Here is a 21,604-nt window from a genome sequence, read left to right as displayed (position 1 = left end):
CCACATCAACAGGACACGGGGCCACATCAACAGGACACGGGGAGACAACGGCTGGACATTTGGGACTTCTGGGGACAGGGTCAGGGGACAAGACAGGACTGACGGGGATTTCTAAAATTTGGACAAGACGGGACAAATAATCAGAAAATGCTTTAGCAGCTAGGACAATTGGCATCTCCTTATGAGATGAAACCGACTGTACAAGAGTCTTTGCTGCAGAGTCGGCCGCGGCTCTCTCCTCCGCTCTCACGACTGCCGACTTGCATACAGCTTTCTTTCCCGGCTCGGGCACGCTAGCGCTCACCGCTGCTGACTCGGACACGCTCACTGCTGCTGGCTCGGGCACGCTCACTGCTGCTGGCTCGGGCACGCTCACTGCTGCTGGCTCGGGCAAGCTCACCGCTGCTGGCTCGGGCACGCCAGCGCTCACCGCTGCTGGCACGGGCACGCCAGCGCTCTCCGCTGCTGGCACGGGCACGCCCACCGCTGCTGGTACGGGCACGCCAGCGCTCTCCGCTGCTGGCACGGGAGGAAACGGGGTCACAGGACCGGCAGGCCCCCTCTTCCTCCTCTTCCTCCTCTTCCTCCTTGGGCGCGGTGCAGAGACCACAGCTGGGTCAGAGGCGGGTTGGGGGAGTTCGGTCTCTGGCAGGGCTGACTCCGACGATTCCGAGGCAGACTCCCACGATAACCGTCTCCCTCGCTTCCCGGGGAGACCGACGGGTGTGGGAGGCACCTCAGGACTCTGGGGGGGGGTTGCCTGATCCCCCAGGGTTGCCACGGCCAGGACACGACCCTCAGGGATCGTTGGCAGCTGGGTAGGTGGAGGGGACCTCTGTGGCTCCTCCTGGGAGATGCTTTCCCACAGCCGGGCATAATTACGGAGGACCCATTCCCCCTCAGGCGAGTATGGGAGGGTGACCCCCTTCCTGTCGGCGGGGGACGACGTCCAGCACAGCCTCCGGAACTCCGCCTGACGCTGAAGCTCAGAGGCCCTCCTGCCTGCTGAGTTCCTTGGTGGTCGGTTCATTCCGTCAGGTATTGGTAAGGGAGGAACTCAGGTGCAGACAGGATTCAACACAAAAGGGTTTATTAAATACAAAAAGGGAAAACAAAAACCCACGAGGGGGAAAACAAGGGCTAGGGTAAGGACTAAATAACCAAACAAGACAGGGCTGACCAGATAAAGACACTAAACACTAACTATAAACAAACACTCACGGTATACAGGATACAATCACAGTCACAAGTGTGGAACACATCTGAGAAACACATAAGTAACACAATGAACCGACGCAAGACAGAGCACACTAGGAGATCTAAATAGGGGGAACAATTAAGACACGACAGGTGACACAGATAGGGCAATCACGACACGACTAGGTTAACAAGGGGGGCGGGGCAAGGGAACGAGACAACACAAGCACATGGCCCAAAGACAAGGCCATGCGCTTGTACACAAAACATGGGTCTGCCATGATCCTGCCTCAAGACTAGGAAAAATCAAGGACACGAGGGCAGGATCATGACAGTTTGAATGTAAAAACTCATAAAAACAAGACTTTCTCCCTTATGTTTCCATAGAAAAATCATCCAGGACAGCGTTCCGACATGTAGTGCATTTCCAGTTGGGGAACCAGAGTCCTGTCTTGTGGTCCTTTCTCAATCCCAGCCTTCTTTCACTCCCACTTTGCTACCTGTTAAGTTCTGTCCCAAGAAAAGTAAGCATGCCCAAAAAAGATCTAAACATATAGATAAATAAAAAAGAAGAAAATGCTTCTAGACAGTTTTCAGCTTTGAGGTCTTTTTCGATATAAACATGATTCATGGTGCTTTATCAGATTTGTCGTCAAGTTTGTGTCATTTTTACTCACAGCACAACTTGATTCTTTCATGCAAAGGTGACTGTAATCCACAGGTACCAGATTGGCGTGCCTTATGGTTTTTCTCAACAAATGAGTGATTTAATGAGTGACTTTCTCACAATGAGACTGCGAAGCCAGAGAGGAAAATTGTGAAATTTGCTCAAACTCAAAAAAACTTTCTTCATTAGCACAAAATCCTCAACACACTCAGCAAAGCTTATCCTTAAATCCTAGTGTGACAGCAGGCGTCTGGGTGTTACTCTGTGCCTCTTCTCGGGCAGGAGAATGAGTTTGTTTTGCATCTTTTTTCACATAATTGATCCTGAGGTTGTGTTTACAAAAAGATTGCCAGGATAATGTCCCTTAATGACTTAGATTTAGGCTGACGTGATGATGGCATTGTCCTCGTTGAGTTAATGTGGCTTCGGGCGCCATTCTTGTGTTCCTATGTGAACACACACCTCGTTGTTAGTGACACAGAGGCCAAAGATGAACTCAGAAAAGTGGGTCACATAAAAAACTTTATAAATTTAGACAAGAGGGGTTTAGCACTGAAAGTAGGGATGACTACATAGTCCTCATATTTGTCTTGGTGCATACAGACTGGTAACAGTCAGCATTGTTGTTTCTTTCTTTCCTGTTTCCTCAGACAGTGACCTCCATCTTGCTGTTGGTCTGGTAGGCCTTAAGTTTGGGATGTGGCTGATACAGTGGTTGTCCCCCATAGCCCGTGGGCTGGGAGAGGAACTCCGGTAGTGTTTCTGCGCTGTACTGTCTCCTGCTGCTGTTGGTCTGACGGCGAGTGGACTGCCCTGGGTGCGAGGTCTGCCGGTGGACATGTCTTTGTCCAGAATCCCAAGCTTGGAAGGCTGAGCTGGAAAGCTGAGGGTGGGTGGTGGTTTTTGGGATGCGGGTCCTCTCTAGCTGGTTGGTTGGGATTGAGATCGAAAGGGGGGAATGGATGTCATGGGAAGGGAGGACCTGGTGGAGATACGACTTGTCTTTTGGATGCATCTGCATCGGTTGGAAAGATGCAGGAGGGGAATGGTGCTGAGAGAAATCCATTAGTGGATAACTTTTGTAGTAGCCCCTGCTTGCAGTATCGGCTGTATGGGAGAAGAAGAAATGGAAAATGTTCAAGAGGGCACACAGATCGTAAATGGTGGTTAACATTTACAAACTTTAACACTGTACAATTATAACTGAGCTATAGCAGGAACATTTATAGTGAAGCTTCAGTCTTTATGTGGCTACTTAGCATGTAAAAGAATAAGAGATGGGAGGAAAGTTTATATTCCAATGTGTTTTGTAATAGAGAAAATTAGCCAAAATGCATTTGGCATTCTTATTCTGCAAAGTATCTCAATAGAACACAATATTTAAATAAGTGTACACAAAGTTTGTTGGGGAATGCGAAAGTTTCGCGAACTAATGCAAAGTTTCTTGGGAGAATGCAAATGTTTTGCATGTGATGCAAAATTTCTCTGGGCAACATGACATTTTTGTGACTAAATGCAGTTAGGGGAACACATGAATTCTGAAAAAGAATGCAATGTTTCTTGGGGGAATGTAAAAGTTTTGCATGTATTCTGTTCTGCAAGCAAACACAGTTTCTTAGGGCAACACAAACATTTTGTGAGCAGATAATTTTTCCATCACCATGTATTATGAGCTCCATGTCTGTCTGGCTACATTACATATTTAAAGGATTAAATGCATGTTATGTAACACCTGTCTTTTGGAGCATGTGCAGAATGGTGAGGCCAACTGTAATACAATTAACATCTATACATGTCGGATGAAGATTGCATTGTCTAGGTCCGACTTCACCAAAACAGACTGGTATGATTTGTTCATTCTATCCAAGATGTTTAGATGGCATTTTAAAGCTATTTATTTTTGATAGCCCAACTGAAAGACATTTAAAGGCCATGTACACATAATCTACATAAACTAAATCTTTTTAAAAAGTCTCATCAAAGAACAAATTAAATAATGTGCATCACTGGAAATTCGTCCGGTGCTACCATAAGTTAAATGCATCAACTTTCAGTCAAGTTTTGATGAAGCACGTGAAACAGCAGTGTCTGTATTCCTGTTGAGATGTCCTGTGAGAGCTTGTCTATTTTATTAAACACTTTGCCTTTATAGACTGAAATGTTTAAAGGTCATGTCTCGGACATGAGTTAGCTTTCTTGTCACGGTATTTACCTGCGAGCTCTGTCTCGTCGCATTAATGTCTGCCAGCTACACTTGTTCTGTTTATTCTTGCATTGCAGTAAATCATGACGTTTTAGAAGGTGTGTACATGTATGAAGTGACACATTATATATATGATCTCAGCCTCATCAAATCCAGTATCAGATTTAAAAACTGATGTCAGATTGGCGGGGGTTTTTTTTTTTTGAGTTCTTTACTTTTGCCTTTTTTCTCATTCATTACTTTCTTTTTGCTACAAAGTGATTCAAGCAGATGACATCTGAAAATCCTCAAGCTTACTCCAAAGGCTGTATTGTCATTATGCATCATCTGATGATTGAAGACCATCCCGGCATTGGATCTTTGTTTGGTAACAGTCAGATAAAGACATGTTCATATGTGTACCCAGACAGCAAGCAGTTTCGGCCCAGAACCGGCCCACATCTGGCCAAATGTGGGCCAGATCTGGGCCGAAACTGCTTGCTGTCTGGGTAAGTAGCTAGTAATGTGTATGCATTATCTATGTGACATTGTCACTGAATCAGTGTTGTCTAAACACTATTGGGTTAACATGTTCACAGAATGTAGGGCAGGCTAATGCTCCTGCCTAAAAGTTAATGGACTACAAGGAGCACCTCTCAATCCGACAGCTCTCTTTTTAAAAATTTTCATTCTTTGGCAAAATGCAATAAGATCTGTTTATTATTTGTTTATTAAACTTGACAAAACTAGAACAGAAACTAGTTGCTTTCACTCATAAAACCAATTTTTCTGTGTCGCTATCGTGTATATATAATTTCTAGTGAATAATAAAAGCATCAATCTGAATGTAAATGTAAACATGACGCTTAGACTGAAAATTAAACTGAATTCCACTCTTTATACTTCTTTTGTTATTTTAAAAGCCGAATAAGGCTAAAAATTCAGTGATGCAGAAAATAATAGTGTTGTAAGGATTGTGTGTGTAAATCTGACAAAACACGTGAATATGCATATCTGTCTGATTGTGTAGTCACCAGAAACAGAGTAACCTTGTAGTGCCCCAACTGTGGTCCTCACCACACCAGAGGGCTTCCCCGATTCTGTCAGTCAAACTTAGGGATGGTTATTTATGGCATCCAGCAGAGCATGAAATAATCCAACATCTGTGAATGAAGTGTGCTTGTTAGCGTAGTAACATGCCATGGTTCTTACCAACTGCTTTCAGAGAGTTGTACTTATTCAGCGCCAGGCCTTGTATACTGAGGTTGCTTTGAGGATGAGAGAGTCCGGCAGATGTGCCAAAAGAGAAGCCAGCATTGTTTAGATGGTACTGCTCTGGAATAATGAAGAATGGTAGAAGAACATTAAAAAAGACTGTCTGCATGTGATTACAGTACATCAGTATTGTGTGTATGAATATGCGAGTATTTCATATATATATATATATATCCTTAAGTTCAAAAGTCTGGTGTCAGAAGGATTTTTTTTTTGAGGATGCAATAAATTGATCAGTAAAGTGACTATTCCATTTCAAACAACTGCTGTTCTTTTAAACTTTCTATTCAAGTACACTAAAAACATTTATCACAGTTTCCACAAAAATACTAAGCAAAACAACTGTTTTCAACATTGGTAATGATTAAAGTCAGCATAAAGATTCTTGTTTGAAATACCAGTTTTCATCTATATAAGAATGCCATTTTACTTTCAGGCGAGAACATTCATTTAGCTTAAACTACACATACAAAATGTGCAGAAAAACATGCTGTGTCTGTGTTTGAGTCACTCTGTAGAGCTGCAATAGAGACCTATTTAAATCTGTTCTATATGCAGTGACCCTATATTGACCACTGAGATGTGGTTCAGTCTGAATGACCTATTTCTCCTTGTAAGCTGTGGGTGACAGCACAGGAAAGACATTGATGTAATTAATGAACGTTAGATGTTGCTTTCCTTCTTTCCTGTTTGATCCATTACTCATTAGTCACATTTCATTTGAGCAGTGTGTTGAGAGATGTGGACAGCCGTTTTTTAGAGGGAACATGTGTCACTCATTCTGAAATCACCCTGGCAATCCCTTAGTGTTTTTAATGCTTTGAATGTTGCATGAAAGCCAATATGATGTTCTGATGGCATGTCTGGGTAATTCCGATGATTATTTGCATGCACTTTACATTGGTTGAACCAAGTTTGCTCAAGATCATTTGTGAAAGTACTGTGCTTTTTAGTCGCTGCAGGTGTAGATTAGTCTTACTCTTTTATGTTGTTAAAGGAAGTAATATCCCTTTGACCGGCTCTCTTTTCTAAACTTTGAACAGCTGAGAGTGTGATGCCCTGAGGACATTAGCTTTAATACAACATCAGCAGTGCCGTTAACCACCATTTACTATCTGTGTGCCCTCCTGAAACTCTGTGCTGTGTTTGATAATGATGAAGAGTAAAGGGAGAAACTAATGAAAGGGGTTTGTCAGGGTAAAGAATCTCTCACGGTGTAAGACTTGCCATCACAAAGAGAAATCAAACCAGATTGTTCTTAAGATTAAGTGTATTTGATGTAATTGTACGAGAAGGATGGAAAAGTGAGGAGTCCTCTGTGCACGTTAATGTCTTCATTAGGTTTTTCTGACTAGACCTTTGAAGTCAAAATCATCGTCAGGGAGTCCAGAGGGGTAATAGCTTTTGATGCATTATGTAATGTTTTAAAGCTGTGTGCATTAAGTACTGAGAATTTTAGCTTGATATTAGTCATGCATATTTCCAAAGCGGCTGCCACCGTTTTCATATTCCCAGAGGTCCTAAAGTCCAGCATTATTGCCCTCCATGCGACTATGAGCGTACATTGTGAAATCTAATGTAGGATAAAATGTTATCAAAACTAACTTGCTCTCAAGATTAATCTTCAAGTAAATATTTTTCATAAAATATAATAAATATATTAAGTATAAAAAAATATTAAGAAAGCAGAAATTGAACATCTTTGGAGCCTATAGACTTCTAGTGGTTAATAAAATACAATAAATATTATATTCTATACTGTAAAATATATTATGTAATATATGTTTAAATAATGTAAGAATAACTTTTACAGCCCACAAGTCTCAGTGCAGTCTATAGCCATTCCATCCATCCATAACTATGTCACATTTTTCCAAAAGCATCTATGTTACGACTGTGGTAATGTTATGTAGCAAACTACTGATGGATTTTAAAGTGAGTTACCATTTAGCTGAGGTTTGGCTTCAGGGACAGACTGATGTATAACTCAAAACAAAATGAGCCCAAAAGTATCCAAAAGTGAAACCTCATGTCCATATAAACTCAGATATAAACATCCTGCCAGTCATATTTGGAAATGGCAATGTAAATTGAATGGGGGATTGAGAATGTGCAGCGGAGATGCACTAATATGGGACGGGGTGGCATCTGTGTATTTGTGTGTCATTGTTTGTGCTCTTCATTGGAGTGCTACCATCTCCCACTATGAGGGACTGTTGTGTATGTTCTTAGCCCTGAAGCAATAGAGACGTCTGTGATACTGTAGCGTGAGGTGTGTGTGTGTGTGTGTCTCCGGAAGCAGAGAATTAAAGAGCGGACTGCATAAGGGGAGATCTAAAATTGGACTGTTCGTCTTTGTGTATGAAACTGCCATCCCATAACACATGTGCTCACATAAACACACATGCTGTGTGTGGTTTACAAGCTCCTATAACTGATATTAGCCTCTGTGGTTTTTGACTGGATCCCTGTCATTTAACATCTTCTGTCACTATTAAAAATAAAGGTTCCAGAACATAAGGCCATCACAGAACCTTTCAGGGAACAGTTCTTAAAATAACCATTTTATTCTAAATGTGAAGAACATTTCAATAATCTGAAGACCCTTTTTTGAACTATAAATAACCAGAATTGTCCTATTGGTGTTCTTAATGGAATCTTAAATGCCATTAAAATAAGTTTTTAGAGTTCAAGGTAGTATTTTCACTATGGCTGATTATTCTTGCAAAATTACAGTAAATTATTATTTGTGGCTTTATGCAATTTGGTACAATAGAGAATGAAGAGAAAGTACAAATGATGCAAATGAATGAAAGAATATGATACAATCTTAAAAATAACAGTTCCAAAGGGGAGTTTTGCAGTGATGCCATATGACAATCATTAGAGAAAGAACCTTTTTAGTGAACTGCTTTTAAAACAACCATTTTTTCCTAGTGTGAAGAACCTTTCAGTAGTCTAAAAACTTTTTTGGAAAAGTTAAATCGAATCTTGCATAAAAAAATTTTCATGGATGATATTGTTTCTTCCTGTTTTAATCATAGATAAGATTGAATTGATTTTAAGTGTTTACCTATAGAAAGAATCCTAAGGGTCATTTCATGGAGGCTCAATGCAAGGATGTAAATATGGGTGTATTATTAGATGGATGCATATTACACAAACATATGGTAATTTTATACTTAATTTATTTACAGTACTATATTATGGCATTAAACTTCACTAAAGGTCAACAGCTGAGTTCCAGTAAGGCTGCTCTGTGCCTGCACAAAATTCAGTGAAAAGGCACAATGACTGAATTATGCCTGTTTAGACCCACCTCAGCACCTAGGATCAAAGTAAACAGTTGTGATTGCTGTCTAAATGCATTTAAGCCACCTCTGAGCCACCTCTCAGTGTGTGTAAAGGCACCTAAATGCCACTTCAGAAGCACTTCTGTTCCACCTTTGCAGTGTAAACATGTAACTCAACTTTCATCTGTGTGTATCAATTGAAGTGAACATCTACAGATATACTGTGCTCAGGAAGCAGAGACCAGTGAATCATTCAGTGATAAATTGTTCACAGGAATTTTTATTAAATAGTAAATAGGGTTAATGTTGACTAAAATGAAAGGGACCTATGGGGCTAAATGTGATGTACCACTATTGGTGCCATAATAAATAATGTCTTTTTCAAGCTTCTTGTGATCACACAGCCTTAGGCCCTTTAACTAACTAGTGCTCTTCCAGGCAGTGTGGCTCTTCCAGGCTGTGTGGCAGTTTATTATTTCCAATAATGGATGCCAACATGAAGACAAGTCTTTTGAACCCTGGCATTGAATATCACCTTCCCAGTGCAAGACCTAGAACTACACAAGTGCTATAATCTTCACACCATTACTGAAGATGTGGAGAGATGTGTACAGTCACATCGCTAAAGCCTCTAAGCACTGTGGAGGAAACTTAAATCCTCCTCATAAAGAGGAGAGGAAAGTGTGCCGCTTAAGCCTGGCACAGGTTCTGGTTATCAACATAAACCCCACATCAACTGTCGGTCTGAAGCCCGCTGCATCTCACGCCTGTGTAAATCCACCGAGTGGAATAACAGATGAGACGACCTCACTTGAGTTTATAGATGAGGAAGAAAATGGGGTTACAGATGTATTTTCCTCTGCCTCTTGAGGAGAAATGGAAATGGAAAAGAAAATGAGGGAGAAACCCAAAGATAAAAAGGGAGGCATAGAAAGAAACAGAGGGGAAGTAGTCAGTTTATCTAGATTTTAATTTAGATCTAGTTTTAAACTTTCACATAGCATCTTAAGGTTATAATAACATAAAAAATTCAAATCCAGGTTCTGTTTTTCAACGATTTAATATAGCCTTTTATATTTTTTCTCAAAATGCAATAAATCCATTCAATCAATGTGAAAGTTATTTTTCATATTGAAACCTATGAAAATACACAACATAGTGAGCTGATCCACATACTGTATGACAGCCTCTGAACTTGGTCAATATTAATCTAATATAAAGGCACTGGACTAAAATGCATCCATCAGTCATTATTTCCAAAATGAATTCAACAGGTCATTATGTTAATGTTATAAATTAATTACAACAATAAAATAAAATTTCATCATGAACAAGAAAATCAACAACAACATCATATTAGACCACAGAAATTCCAAAATTATATTTCCCTTACATTCAACTTCCAAAACTGCATTAATCTTTGCCATGTTACATTCATTAAGTTGACTAGTGCTATGTGCTGTAAAAAAAAAAAAAACATAAATGGCATTAATAAAAACACTACCACTGATCAATGTTGCCTCCATAATCGAATGTGATTCATCTAATGAATGCAATATAGCGTAGCTTGTCAGTGATCTACTGCTCTGTGTATTAAATGTATCTGAATAATTTCCATCTGAAAGCACGTGTTGGAGATTTAACGTAACTGTTAAAGGCAGGGTAAGCGATTTCTGGTAGACAAATGTTGACATTTGAAATCACCAAAACAAAAAAAAACACCCCTGCCCCAAAAGGTTGTCGCCTCTATTTTGACAGCTCCGCCCCACACATAAGCAACCCAGCCAACAATTAGTTCTGTGACACAAAGCAAAACCAATTTTACACCATGTCTACTCGGGACGTGGCAAAATATTTTAGAACATATATATATATTGTTATATATATTGTTACATATATATTGTTATATATATGTTGAGTCCAGTTTTGAAAGACTTTAGCTGTTGGAGCGTGGCACACAACTGATATTGAGAAGAAACAAAGCAACCTCAGTGTTCGATCATAGGCCTTCCACTCCTTGAGTTATCTCCAGTTCTCTCCAACGACATTTATACGGGTCCTTCTTCTTGCCTTAAGCCTTCTTTTGTTCCACAGATATTTTCCTCTTTTGTTTTTTATCCACCATCTCTATCTTTCTGTTGCTCGTCTCATCTAATGTCCATCCTGTAGACTGAACGCTCTCTCCACCTCATGAGTAGACACGCCCCTTTTTGCTGATTGGCTACAAGTTTGTTTTGCTATTCAGCCCGAATCAGTTTTCCAAAGCATTTTTGAAAAATCGCTTACCCTGCCTTTAATTACAGAACTGGCTTTACTGATGAGATGCACATGACAATCGCATGCGATTTATCATGCAGCCCTCGTTTGTTGATCACAAAGTACAAAGTAGATGAGGAAAACTAGGATGCCAGGTGTATTCAAAGTGCCACCATTACTGAGTGCATGGAATGGTGTGCTGTGAATGGTGGAGAGGATATATCACATTGTGCAAAAAAGGGAGACTATCGTTTGTCACGGTTTGGAAAAAAAAGGGAGAAAACATGACCTTATAATGCTGCGAATATCACAAAATGTCAAATTTACTTTTTAATACAGACAAGATACAATACTGTTTTTGGCAGAAACGCAAAAAAAATTACAAAATTTGAAATCAAACTCTATATATAATGTTGTCCAATATATTATTTTATGATCTACAGAGGAAACAACAGGTTTGAAATGACATGAGGGTGAGTAAATTATGACAGAAATATGTGAACTGTCCAATTAAGATGGGGCGCAATTGTAATAACTCAATTATTTTTTTGTGGAACATTTCAGGATTCAAATCTACAACCATTTATTTTCCAGCCATTAATTCTCTATGAGCAAACTCATGCACTTCATTTAATTATTTTGTTTTGTATTTGTTGATTTATTTGCTATTAACACGAAAGAAAAGCGAGCAGCTGTGAGCCAGTTATTCAGAGTGTGTGTTGCCTTGCAATACTCTTGAGAAGTCAGCCCCTTGGGAAACAGTGTGAGCAGACATGTACAAAGATGATGCATCCATAAATGAAGAATATTTAGAGATTTTTTTTCTTTAGGGAAAACCGCAGTGTAAGTGATCTCACCACTGCGGCTGCGAAGCATCCTGGCAGAGATACCATTTGCTCCGATAGATGTTGTGCTGCTCAGAGCTCCATCCACAGGACTCAGCTCCCCACCTGGCTGCTTCAGCAACTCCTGCAGAGTCCTGTGAGGAGACAAGAATAATCATTTACCCAACCATTATTTCCAACAGGGATATCATTCTGAATTAAACTGAGAATGCTTCGTTATTAATCATTTAATTCTGAATGTAAACTGACGTAGCAAATGGGCACTATAGAATTGAAGTTCTCAAAAGTATTCAAGGAAATCTAATTAAAATTATATTTTTACATTTATAAACACAGTACCTCAAAAGTTTGGGGTAGTTAATTATTATTATTATTATTATTATTATTATTATTATTATTATTATTATTATTATTATTATTATTAATACTTTTTTTTATAAAGTGACTTTGTGCTCACCGAGGTTGCATATATTTTTATCAAAAATACAGTAACAGTAATATGGAAAATTATTACAATTTAAAAACAACTGTTTTATGTTTGAATATATTTTAAAATGTAACTTATTACTGCTTAATTTTCAGCAGCCATTACTCAAGTCTTCAGTGTCACATCATACCTTAGAAAACATTCTAATATGCGATTTTGTGCTCAAGAAAATTAATATTAATATTAATATTATTATGTTGAAAACATTTGTGGTGGCTACTGTTTTGTGGAAACAATAATACTTTTTTTTCGGGATTCTGTGGTAGAAAGTTTAAAAGAATAACATTTATATGAAATAGAATGTTTTGTAACAATGTGGTAACAATTTATTTTACGGACCAAAATAAAGGACCATTGTGTTACCAACAATGTATAAGTCTAAGTGTCTTTGCTAAATAAAAGTATCAGTTTCTTTAAGAAAAAGCTAAATCCATACTGAAAGAAATGATGAGAAAAGTGTTTTTTTTACAATTTTACTGTTTTCTTCTTATAAATGTATAGTTTAACAGGAAATTAGGGGAGGGAAATTAGGACATGACCCAGACTGGGTTCAAATTAGCGGTTAACAACACTTGGCATCCACAGGACTTCCTGTTTTCGAGGGCCGTGTTGCTTACTCTAGTTCAAGATCTCACAAACCCATTCCTGCATCCCTGTGTCCTCCTTCAAACCATTGACACCCCATTATTGCTCTATTTCCTATGGCCTGCTCTTGTATCCCTGGTGAGGTCTCTAATTCTGTCCAACACCCTTTAACCAACAAGGGACTGTGATGTGATCTAATGTGATAGTCAAGCACAAGCGCACTGGCCCTTGGCCGGCCAATGCCAATGGCAGTAGGCCACTGTGGCCTAAGAAGAACAACACAATAAAAAGGCATGAGAATATATTCACCCTGGTGATGACATTTTCATGGAAGACAGAAGAGGCATCTGCAATGGAGCAGAGAAATGGATTGCAATTATACCGGATAACGGCAGCCATTCCTGTGCTGTCTCCATTTGCATCCCACCGTGGTGCTTTAGAATTCTCTTGAGGAAAGTAGAACTGAACTCAAATTAGATGATAAACATCATCTATTTGTTCTCGATTTCTCAGGGGAGCTCACACCTATTGTGTATCATTGGGCTGGACGATCCTGAACAGCTGTCCCCCTCTTCCAGTATATCCATGATACCGGTGCCTGAGCATTTTTGGTCTTTTTTGGCAGGACTGACTCCGATACAGCGGAGGAAATGGAATATAAATGGCAGTGGTGTATATGGTATTTGTAGGAACTGAAGTTCTGTCTATTAATAAATAGAACCAATCAGGTCTGCTAGAGTCAAGAATGTGTATGCACATTAGCTAAAACTTGCTAAAACATTTGTTGAGAAATCAATGACACCATTGTTGTTAGATTTGATTAGAATAAATGTAGTTTTTCAAATATATGAAACCATGAGATGACATGGTCATATTAAAAAAATATAAGATGTGAAGAAAATGTATATTTCAATATTTTTGCAGTTACTTTTAAAAAATGTCCTGTGTTTCAACAAGAAACTTTGCATTCACTTACAAAAGTTTTCCATTCCCCTGAAAAATTTGCACTTGCTTCCAAAACATTCTCAGAATTTTTGTTGGGTGGAACACAAAACATTTGTTAGGAAACGCAGAACAATTTAATTGTTAATAATTTTCCTCCCATCCCATATTTTTTCATGTCCCTTTAGGGGCAACTTAAAATGAATTTTATTAACTTGTATGTTGGTTGATACATATCAAATATTATTGAAACATTATCTTGACAAATACTTTAATTGGGACTTAACCCTAACCCTACCCATTCAAGTAGATAGGAACTGTATCTCTACTCTATTTATAGAAAGGAAAAATAAAAATACTGTAACTATTTGTGTATCATATACATAGAAATAGCTAACTTGACTGTCAAGTGAACTGATGCGCCTTGAAGGGACTTGTAAGAGCATTGTTAGTTTCCTTGTTAATCAGTATGTAAGGCTTCCTTTTATATTTTTCCTAACGTCTGTATCTCTTATCAATCAAATGTGACAGTTGCTTTTTTATATTTTTATTTTATTAAGTCCATTGTGTTTACCTGCTAATGCATTCATCTTGTAAGAGGATAGCAACCTAATCTTTGTATGGTTGTTTTCAGTAATGTGGACATGATTGTCCCCACTGAGGGTGACTTTGAGGATGTGCCATGCTTCTGCTGAGACGGGTGACTCAATCCTGACTCCTGCTGCCCTGATGTCTTACTCACATACACTGAGTTTTAGTTCCAGAGCATGACACATTTATTTCGCTCACAAAAAAAATACAGAATAAGGTCTGGGAGACAGTGAGATCTGAGAACAAGGGCATCCTGGGATAACACTGCTGAGTACTTCCTGAGGGTTTCAGAAACTGTGTCCTGACAGTGAGCCATGCTGGGTCAGAAGCAATGCTATCTGCCATGATCGCTCAATCACTATAGGGCCAATTTGTATTGTCTTCTTTCTCTCTCTCCATCACTAAATTATTGTATTTGATGCATTTTTGTTCTTACAAATTTCCCCAGGGTTTGCTTAATAAAGAAGAAAACAACTAACGAAAGTATTTTTTGTCTTGAATCCCGTCCCTGCTGTTCCTCCCGCTCACCACAGAGGTCACCTTCTCACCTCGGACTCCATTTACCCTCACCAGGAACTCATTGAATACTCACCTGTTGCCTACTTGACATACTTTTTAAGCTGGACTCATACACACAAACGTTTTACTGTTTAGTGTTGCAGACGATACTGTTGTTTACCTTGCCTTGTTCTTTGCCTAGTCTTACCTTGCCTGTGTTTTTGATCTTGGACTGGATTCTTGTCTTTTGTGATCATTTACTGCCTGCCCTGAACATTGCCTGTTTTCGGATTACTCTTTTGTCTCACCCTGATGTTGCTGTTTGCCATTGTTTGGCCCTGCCTGTTATGAATACGTTCTGTGAAATAAATGTGTGAAATCTGTGAAGAAGATCTGTTTAAAGGTCTGTGGTAAGGCAAATAATATTTGTAAAATTCATTCATCTACTCAAAGGTTTTGTACTACACTAATGTGCAAGCATTCAGATTTGTTTGGCTTTGTTATTTCACTTCTTTTGCATGCATACAGATGCCTAGTAGAACCAAAAGTGCTTCACCCTTTTAATAAAGATCTGATAGCTACACTAACAGAAATTACAGATCTATGTTTGATTCAAATGTATAATTAGTATGATTGTCTCATTTAATCATAATTATCATTACTACATAATTCATTGCATTTGCAGTGCAGTCATCCAATGAAAGCTTATACAGGCAGCCTTGTCACATTTCCTCTGTGTGGCTGCATTTTATGTGGAATGAGATTCTGGATCTTTGGATCTGTGTTGAGTGATTTTATCAGCAATTATTCATAAGGTGCCATATCTAATAATATTGCAGAAGGAACAGCTTTATATCACTTAATGCTATGTAGAAACAAATTACTCTTGTAATGTGTAACCCGCAGATAACCAGTTAGTTAAATTCAAATTATGCGATCCCAATAAGCCCTTATGTCATTTACTTAATGTTCACAGATTCATATGAATTAATTTGCACACTATTCATATTAAACTTACAGCAGAAGTAGGCATATTGTAAATTTGCAGCAAAAGTTTGGTGAATTATTTCATGGTTGTTTATAAATCCTTATTACCATGGTAAAACATTTTTGCTCTTTATCTTAAGCAACTTTTTGGGCATGGTAAAATCTTTACCTAAATTGAGGTCCCCATTGGTACAAAATCTTATAAATCATACAGAATGAGGTTCTGAGAAAAGTAAAAATGTAGAAAGTTTTCAGTGAGGGGTAAGTTTAGGTTTAGGGTTGGTGTAGGGCAATAGAAAATATAGTTTATACATTATAAAACCATTATGCCTATGGGGAGTCCCCACATGGATAGTGCACCAGACTGTGTGTGTGTGGGCATGTTTTTGTGACATATAGGGACACAACCATAACCCATGTCCCCATTTTCCAAAACCCTTATAAATCATACAGAATGAGTTTTTTTTTGAGAAAGTAAAACTGCACAAAGTTTCCTGTGAGGGTTAGGGTTAGGTGTGGGGTTGGTGTAGGGCCATAGAATATACAGTTTGTACAGAAAAAAAAACATTACACCTATGGGATGTCCCCACTTTTCACAAAAAACACCCGTGTGTGTGTGTGTGTGTGTGTGTGTGTGTGTATGTGTGTGTGCGTGTGTGTGTGTGTGTGTGTGTGTGTGTATTAATCAGCTTAATTACTGTTATTAATTAAAAGAAATCAAGTTTATTTGAATTGATAAAATAAAATAAAAACACAAATTTGAAATGTACTCAAACATAAAATAAGTTAATAAAATGACTAAAACTATTAACTTTTATTGCCTTTCTATGGTAATAAGCCTCAGATGTGAACCACACATTGAATTGTTTTTTCTATAAATATATATATATATATATATATATATATATATATATATATATATATATATATTTAAACATGCATGGTATTATAATGTTAAACTTAAATTAAAACAATAACCTGTAGAAAGAAAGAAAAAAAACACATATTAAGCATGCAGAATAACATTATTGGACTTTGAATGATTAATTGCTGCTTTGAATGATTATGTAATTGTGGCATCCTTAATTGTAATCGCAATTAGAAATGTGATTAATTGTGCAGCCCTAATGAGTAGTTTTCTCAGAGAGCTTAGACTCTCGTGTTAACCTTAGAAGAACAGGAGGGCATTGAAGTCCCCATGATGAGAGAGAGGTTGGGGGCCAGCAGGATGCAAATGTCAGTGCACACCCACTAAGACTCAACCATGCGGGAGAGACGTCTCCAGAATCTGAGAACCACAAAGACACACTTGTACATACACATCAACACACAAACACACAGCGCACAGTCATGAACCGCCACATCTCATTCATGTCAAATGAGTTCAGACAGTTTAGAGCCACAGGAAAGACACAGGTTAAAATCTGACAAACAAGCTCAGGAGGAGCAGAGGGGGGATTTAGAAGAACTATAGTCTGCTTAATATTGTGGTCATTCCTTATTCTGCCCTTCTTTCTTACCCTCTTTCGGAAAAAAGTAAACCTGAATTAATATTTATCTGGAGGTTTTAATGAAGAATCACAACTTATACATGTTTTCAGGAATATCAAATTTAATTTTTATTGTAGTCTTGAATGTTATTTATCCTTTTGTTGTTCTGCAGTAGCCAGTGCAGTGACATCAAAAACATATTTTTTTGTCAGTGCCAGAGGTTTTCAAATTGTTTATTAATGCCAAGGACACCCAAATATGAGATATCATTTATCATTTTCAATTATACACTTTCATGTATATATACAGACCCATTTAAACTATGTATGAAATATACAAACAGATTGATGCTTTAGTGACAAGGATGTTTCCAAAATTTTATTATTTTTTTTTGCCATCGTATTACAGACAAAAACAGTTTATTAATGAATTATCAGAAAACTATTTGCATTTCATACCATGCATGTATCTTTTTTTCTGCCTAGAATTTAAATATAAACTTTTAAAATAATTTTTTGTTAAATGTTTTTATATATATATAATTCAGATTCATTTGCTTAACACTTTTCATAATGTCATTGCAAAGCTTAAAAAAAAACAGTAACAAACAATATTACTGACAGTGGCAAAGAAAAGCTGTTCAAGATGAAATGTAAATGTAATTTTATTTCTGTTTCTGCCACAGTATTTTACAAGCTTTTTATCTACAATAATCATACAACCTAATTATCAATGTAACACTTTATGGGCTAAGTTGCATTTAAAATCCAGTTTTCTAAAAAAAAAAAAAATCATTGCCAGATCCAGAAGGGCTCATGTTATATAAATGTGATACCTCAAAGATTTGAGCCCCCGGGGCACCCATATGGCTGAGTACCCTGCCCAGCATGAGAATTATTTTCTTTAACTGTAGATGGGATACTGTATGGCACAGAATCCTGCCTTTGGCCACTGCATCCTGTTTAAGATGTGATCTGAATCATGGATTGCGGTATCACTGCTGTAATCCTCAGTGAATTATGTCTCACATAATCATGACTCACATTCTGTGTTGCCTATGTCCTTCATTGTTCAGCAGTGACCAACTTCCTGTGCTTACATGACAAAACTATGACTACAAAGTATAGATGGAGTGTTAACGTTGACAGATAAAACCTGCTTTTCTCTTCCCTGTTTGGCTTAAATTGGAGAGTTCTGAGGGAATATGATACACTAGTGTAGCATTTAAATATTAAGACATGACTGGAAGTGCAAGTGGGAAATTATTTAGGAGCCCAATTCAATATCCATTCGACATCTGGGACAAAATGTTTTCTTTTTAATGGTGTGAATGGAAGTGCATAAATTAGTTCTCTAGAGCTGCGCAGTCTAGCAGTTGCTTCAAAAAGAGTTAATCTGTGGAGAAGTTGGTTTAATCTTAAAGCGGAGTGTTAATCTCAGCAGAACTCTTAATCTTGTAAGAAGAGTTAATCTGGTGTGCAGTGTTGAGCTTGTGGGAAATGCTTTTGGAGAGGTGTTAACCTCGGAAAAGGGCTAATCTTCGGATGAGTATTTTCGTCCTCCGAATGTGTTCATCTCGATAGGGCTGTTTGCATTATTGGGTAATTTCTTGTCTAAAATAGGGTTACGGCAGAACTCTGAGAGAATTATAGATTCTCCGTATTTTGTTATATTGCTCATGACAGGTCATTTGATATTCAGAAAGCGATTTTGGATATTTAGAGCGATGAGAACAAAAGGTTCAATTTGACGTTTGGAGGGAAAGGAACCGAGAAGGAGAACTGGAAAGTGAGACATAAGAAAGAAATATTCAAGCTTTTTAATGCATCAATGCCATGAATATTAAAATAACACTCTAAAATTTTTGTCTGTAGTACAGATGATTCCTAAATTCAGAAGAGATACTAATGGCTTTAGTCTTGGCTGGATGCTGTTACTTGGTCTTTGGTTTTATACTGTGTGTGATACAGATGTAAAGGCTGGTCCTTGACTAAAATAGCTTTGGTTAACTATTAAGTCACTATTAGCACCTTTAACATAAAAAGCGCATTAAATCTTCTGTAAGTCTTTAGCTCTGTTTCAAAACCTAGACAGCAATTTAAAACATAGCTCTGTTTCTTGTGCAAAGGCTTTTCCAAAAAATGTAGGCAGCAGCATATTTATGTTGCTTTAAGTTGCTTTCTTTAACCCAAAATCTAAGACAACCTTACATTTATCATTTAAAGAGAAGTCAGTCCTTGTGAAAATGAAGTACGCATAATTTTGTTAAATGTGCACATGTAGTGTACTTCATACTTATAACTAAGTATGTTTTTAAAGAACTCTGCATGCAGATAATATTATTGCAATAAAAGTGTACTGAAAGAGAGTACACTTACATGGCTGTGTTTAGTGCACTTTGTAAGAATACTAAATTAAAAGTTTTATTTTAAAGCAGGGGTCTTCAAACTCGGTCCTGCAGAGTTTAGCTCCAACTTGCCTCAAACACACCTACCTGGAAGTTTCTAGTATACCTAGTAAGTCCCGATTAGCTGGTTCAGGTGTGTTCGATTAGGGTTGGAGCTAAACTCTGGTTTAGACCCCTGCTTTAAAGTATTTTGATGTGTTGTCTAAGGGTGCGTTCATGATACTGTATGTTGAAATTACTGTAATTATGAGGTTTCGTACAACTCGCAATTACAATTAAAACAATTTCTGGGATGGGAATGCAGCATTACATACTAAAGCATGCTTGTAAAGTATACTTTTTACTTGATGTTTTTAACTGTATTTGGTGATTTGAAGTTACATTTAGTTTTAAATGTACTAAACTGCAACTTAATCATTACAAGTGTGTAATTACAAATACATTTAAATACAAGACAGAAATGATTAAAGTATATTTTAAAGTTTGCCATTAATGCTTGTCAGTCACTTCACATGCTTGTCACTTCAATGAAATATCAGGGTAGTTATGAATTAATGTAAAGATGTTCTTAAGTCTTACTTAAGTGGTTAAAAAAAACTAATAACATTTAATATAAATCCAAGCTCTAAAACGTTATTGTTGCATTCAAAATAAAATGCAGTTGAATGTCCAAAAACATTACACTGAGTTTGCTTGCATATACTTTTAAAATATATTTCCAGTAGATCGATAGGTTTTGTAGCTGAGCTCATTTCTACTCACCTGGAGCTTCTGGGGTCGTTCTGGCCTCCACGGCTCTTCTCCAGCCCCAGTTTGGTGAAGATTCCCACCAGGACCATGATGGCCACCACGCCACAGATGATGTACACAATCATGTGAGTCCGATCCCGCTCGTGGTCTGGCTGCACCTCAGTGTTGGTGGCCACAGGTTTTCCAGTGTTGGCCCAAATTGGAGTGTCATAGTTGGAGCAGGAGGTCTGATCCAGTCGCTGCTGACGGAACTGACAGCAGAACCGGTAGAAACAGGTGCCGCAACAGTACAAGAATATACCTGCATTACAATTAAAGGGAGGGTCCCACTGACCCATGACATCATAGTAACCCCGGCAGCGGGTGCCAGTGGACGGCACAGTGTCCTCCTCCACCTCTGCAGGTGTGCTCAAAGTTGGAGGCCCCTCTGATGTCACAGAAATCAACAGAGGATCTATAGTCTGATTGGCTGTTTGGATGCCCGTATCAATAGAAGTCTCGTCCTGTGCTTTAGCAGCCCGTCCCACAAAGGCAGTGAGCAGAAGATGTAGTAAAAAACTATTTCCAGCCATGTTTCGCCCAGTGATTTACCTCACTTTGAGAATGAAGATACCCAAGCATAAATGTTTCAAGAAGAATTCTGGAAAGCGCCGAATGACTTTCACACAATTACAGCTATGGTCAAAAAAAGGTTTAAAAGATTCATTTTTTATGTATTTAAAAAATATTCCATTTAAAAAAACTTTTAAAAGTTTGTGGGGATTTTTTATGAATATTGTGATTTTTTTTCAATTAATAAAAACATGCATTTTACCTAAATAAAGTACTGTTTAAGCAAAACAAAAAAAAGGTTTTTTTTTCTATTACAGCAACATTACCTTTGTCCTTTGAGAGCGAAAATAAATACTTGGACATTTGCTGTCCTGCCCTGGTCCTTTCCAGATATGCATCTCATTTTTAGTTTGAAAATCACTGTTCAACACTTGTTCTCCGTGCTCACCAGTGGTAAAACTTTCTTTTCAGTTCTGTAAACAAGAATTTTCAAAAATTTGTCATAAAAATAAAAAGTGAACCAACAGACAGGTGTTTTAATCCACAGCGATCCACTCAGAGTGCTGTCTCTGAGCTTTGTGAAGGGCAACAGTTCAGGA

At 38.0% G+C, this 21,604-nt stretch overlaps 1 protein-coding gene across 1 annotated transcript; it reads right to left on the bottom strand.

The window, feature by feature from the left end:
- Window positions 1-1,533: 1,533 nt before the first annotated feature.
- LOC128025331 (protein shisa-9B-like) lies at window positions 1,534-21,049 on the bottom strand. Its single transcript, XM_052611581.1, has 4 exons — window positions 20,466-21,049; window positions 11,728-11,849; window positions 5,259-5,381; window positions 1,534-2,971 (listed from the first exon to the last, which is right to left on the bottom strand). Exons 1-4 carry the CDS (start codon window positions 21,023-21,025, stop codon window positions 2,511-2,513), a joined length of 1,266 nt encoding a protein of 421 aa, XP_052467541.1. The 5' UTR covers window positions 21,026-21,049; the 3' UTR covers window positions 1,534-2,510.
- Between the last annotated feature and the right edge of the window lie 555 nt (window positions 21,050-21,604).

This window comes from Carassius gibelio, chromosome A12, assembly GCF_023724105.1.
Source record: "Carassius gibelio isolate Cgi1373 ecotype wild population from Czech Republic chromosome A12, carGib1.2-hapl.c, whole genome shotgun sequence".
In the NCBI taxonomy this organism is placed as follows: domain Eukaryota; kingdom Metazoa; phylum Chordata; class Actinopteri; order Cypriniformes; family Cyprinidae; genus Carassius; species Carassius gibelio.
Note: the sequence above shows the minus strand (reverse complement) of the source record. Positions and strands in the feature narration are given on the sequence as shown.

Excerpts from the sequence above, each read along its gene's own strand:
- LOC128025331 (XM_052611581.1), bottom strand. The coding sequence starts at position 21,025 with ATGGCTGGAAATAGTTTTTTACTACATCTTCTGCTCACTGCCTTTGTG. Across the intron at positions 5,382-11,727 it reads GATGCTTCGCAGCCGCAGTG|AGCAGTACCATCTAAACAAT; the intron begins GTGAGATCACTT and ends TCATTATTCCAG. Across the intron at positions 2,972-5,258 it reads CAACTCTCTGAAAGCAGTTG|CCGATACTGCAAGCAGGGGC; the intron begins GTAAGAACCATG and ends TCTCCCATACAG.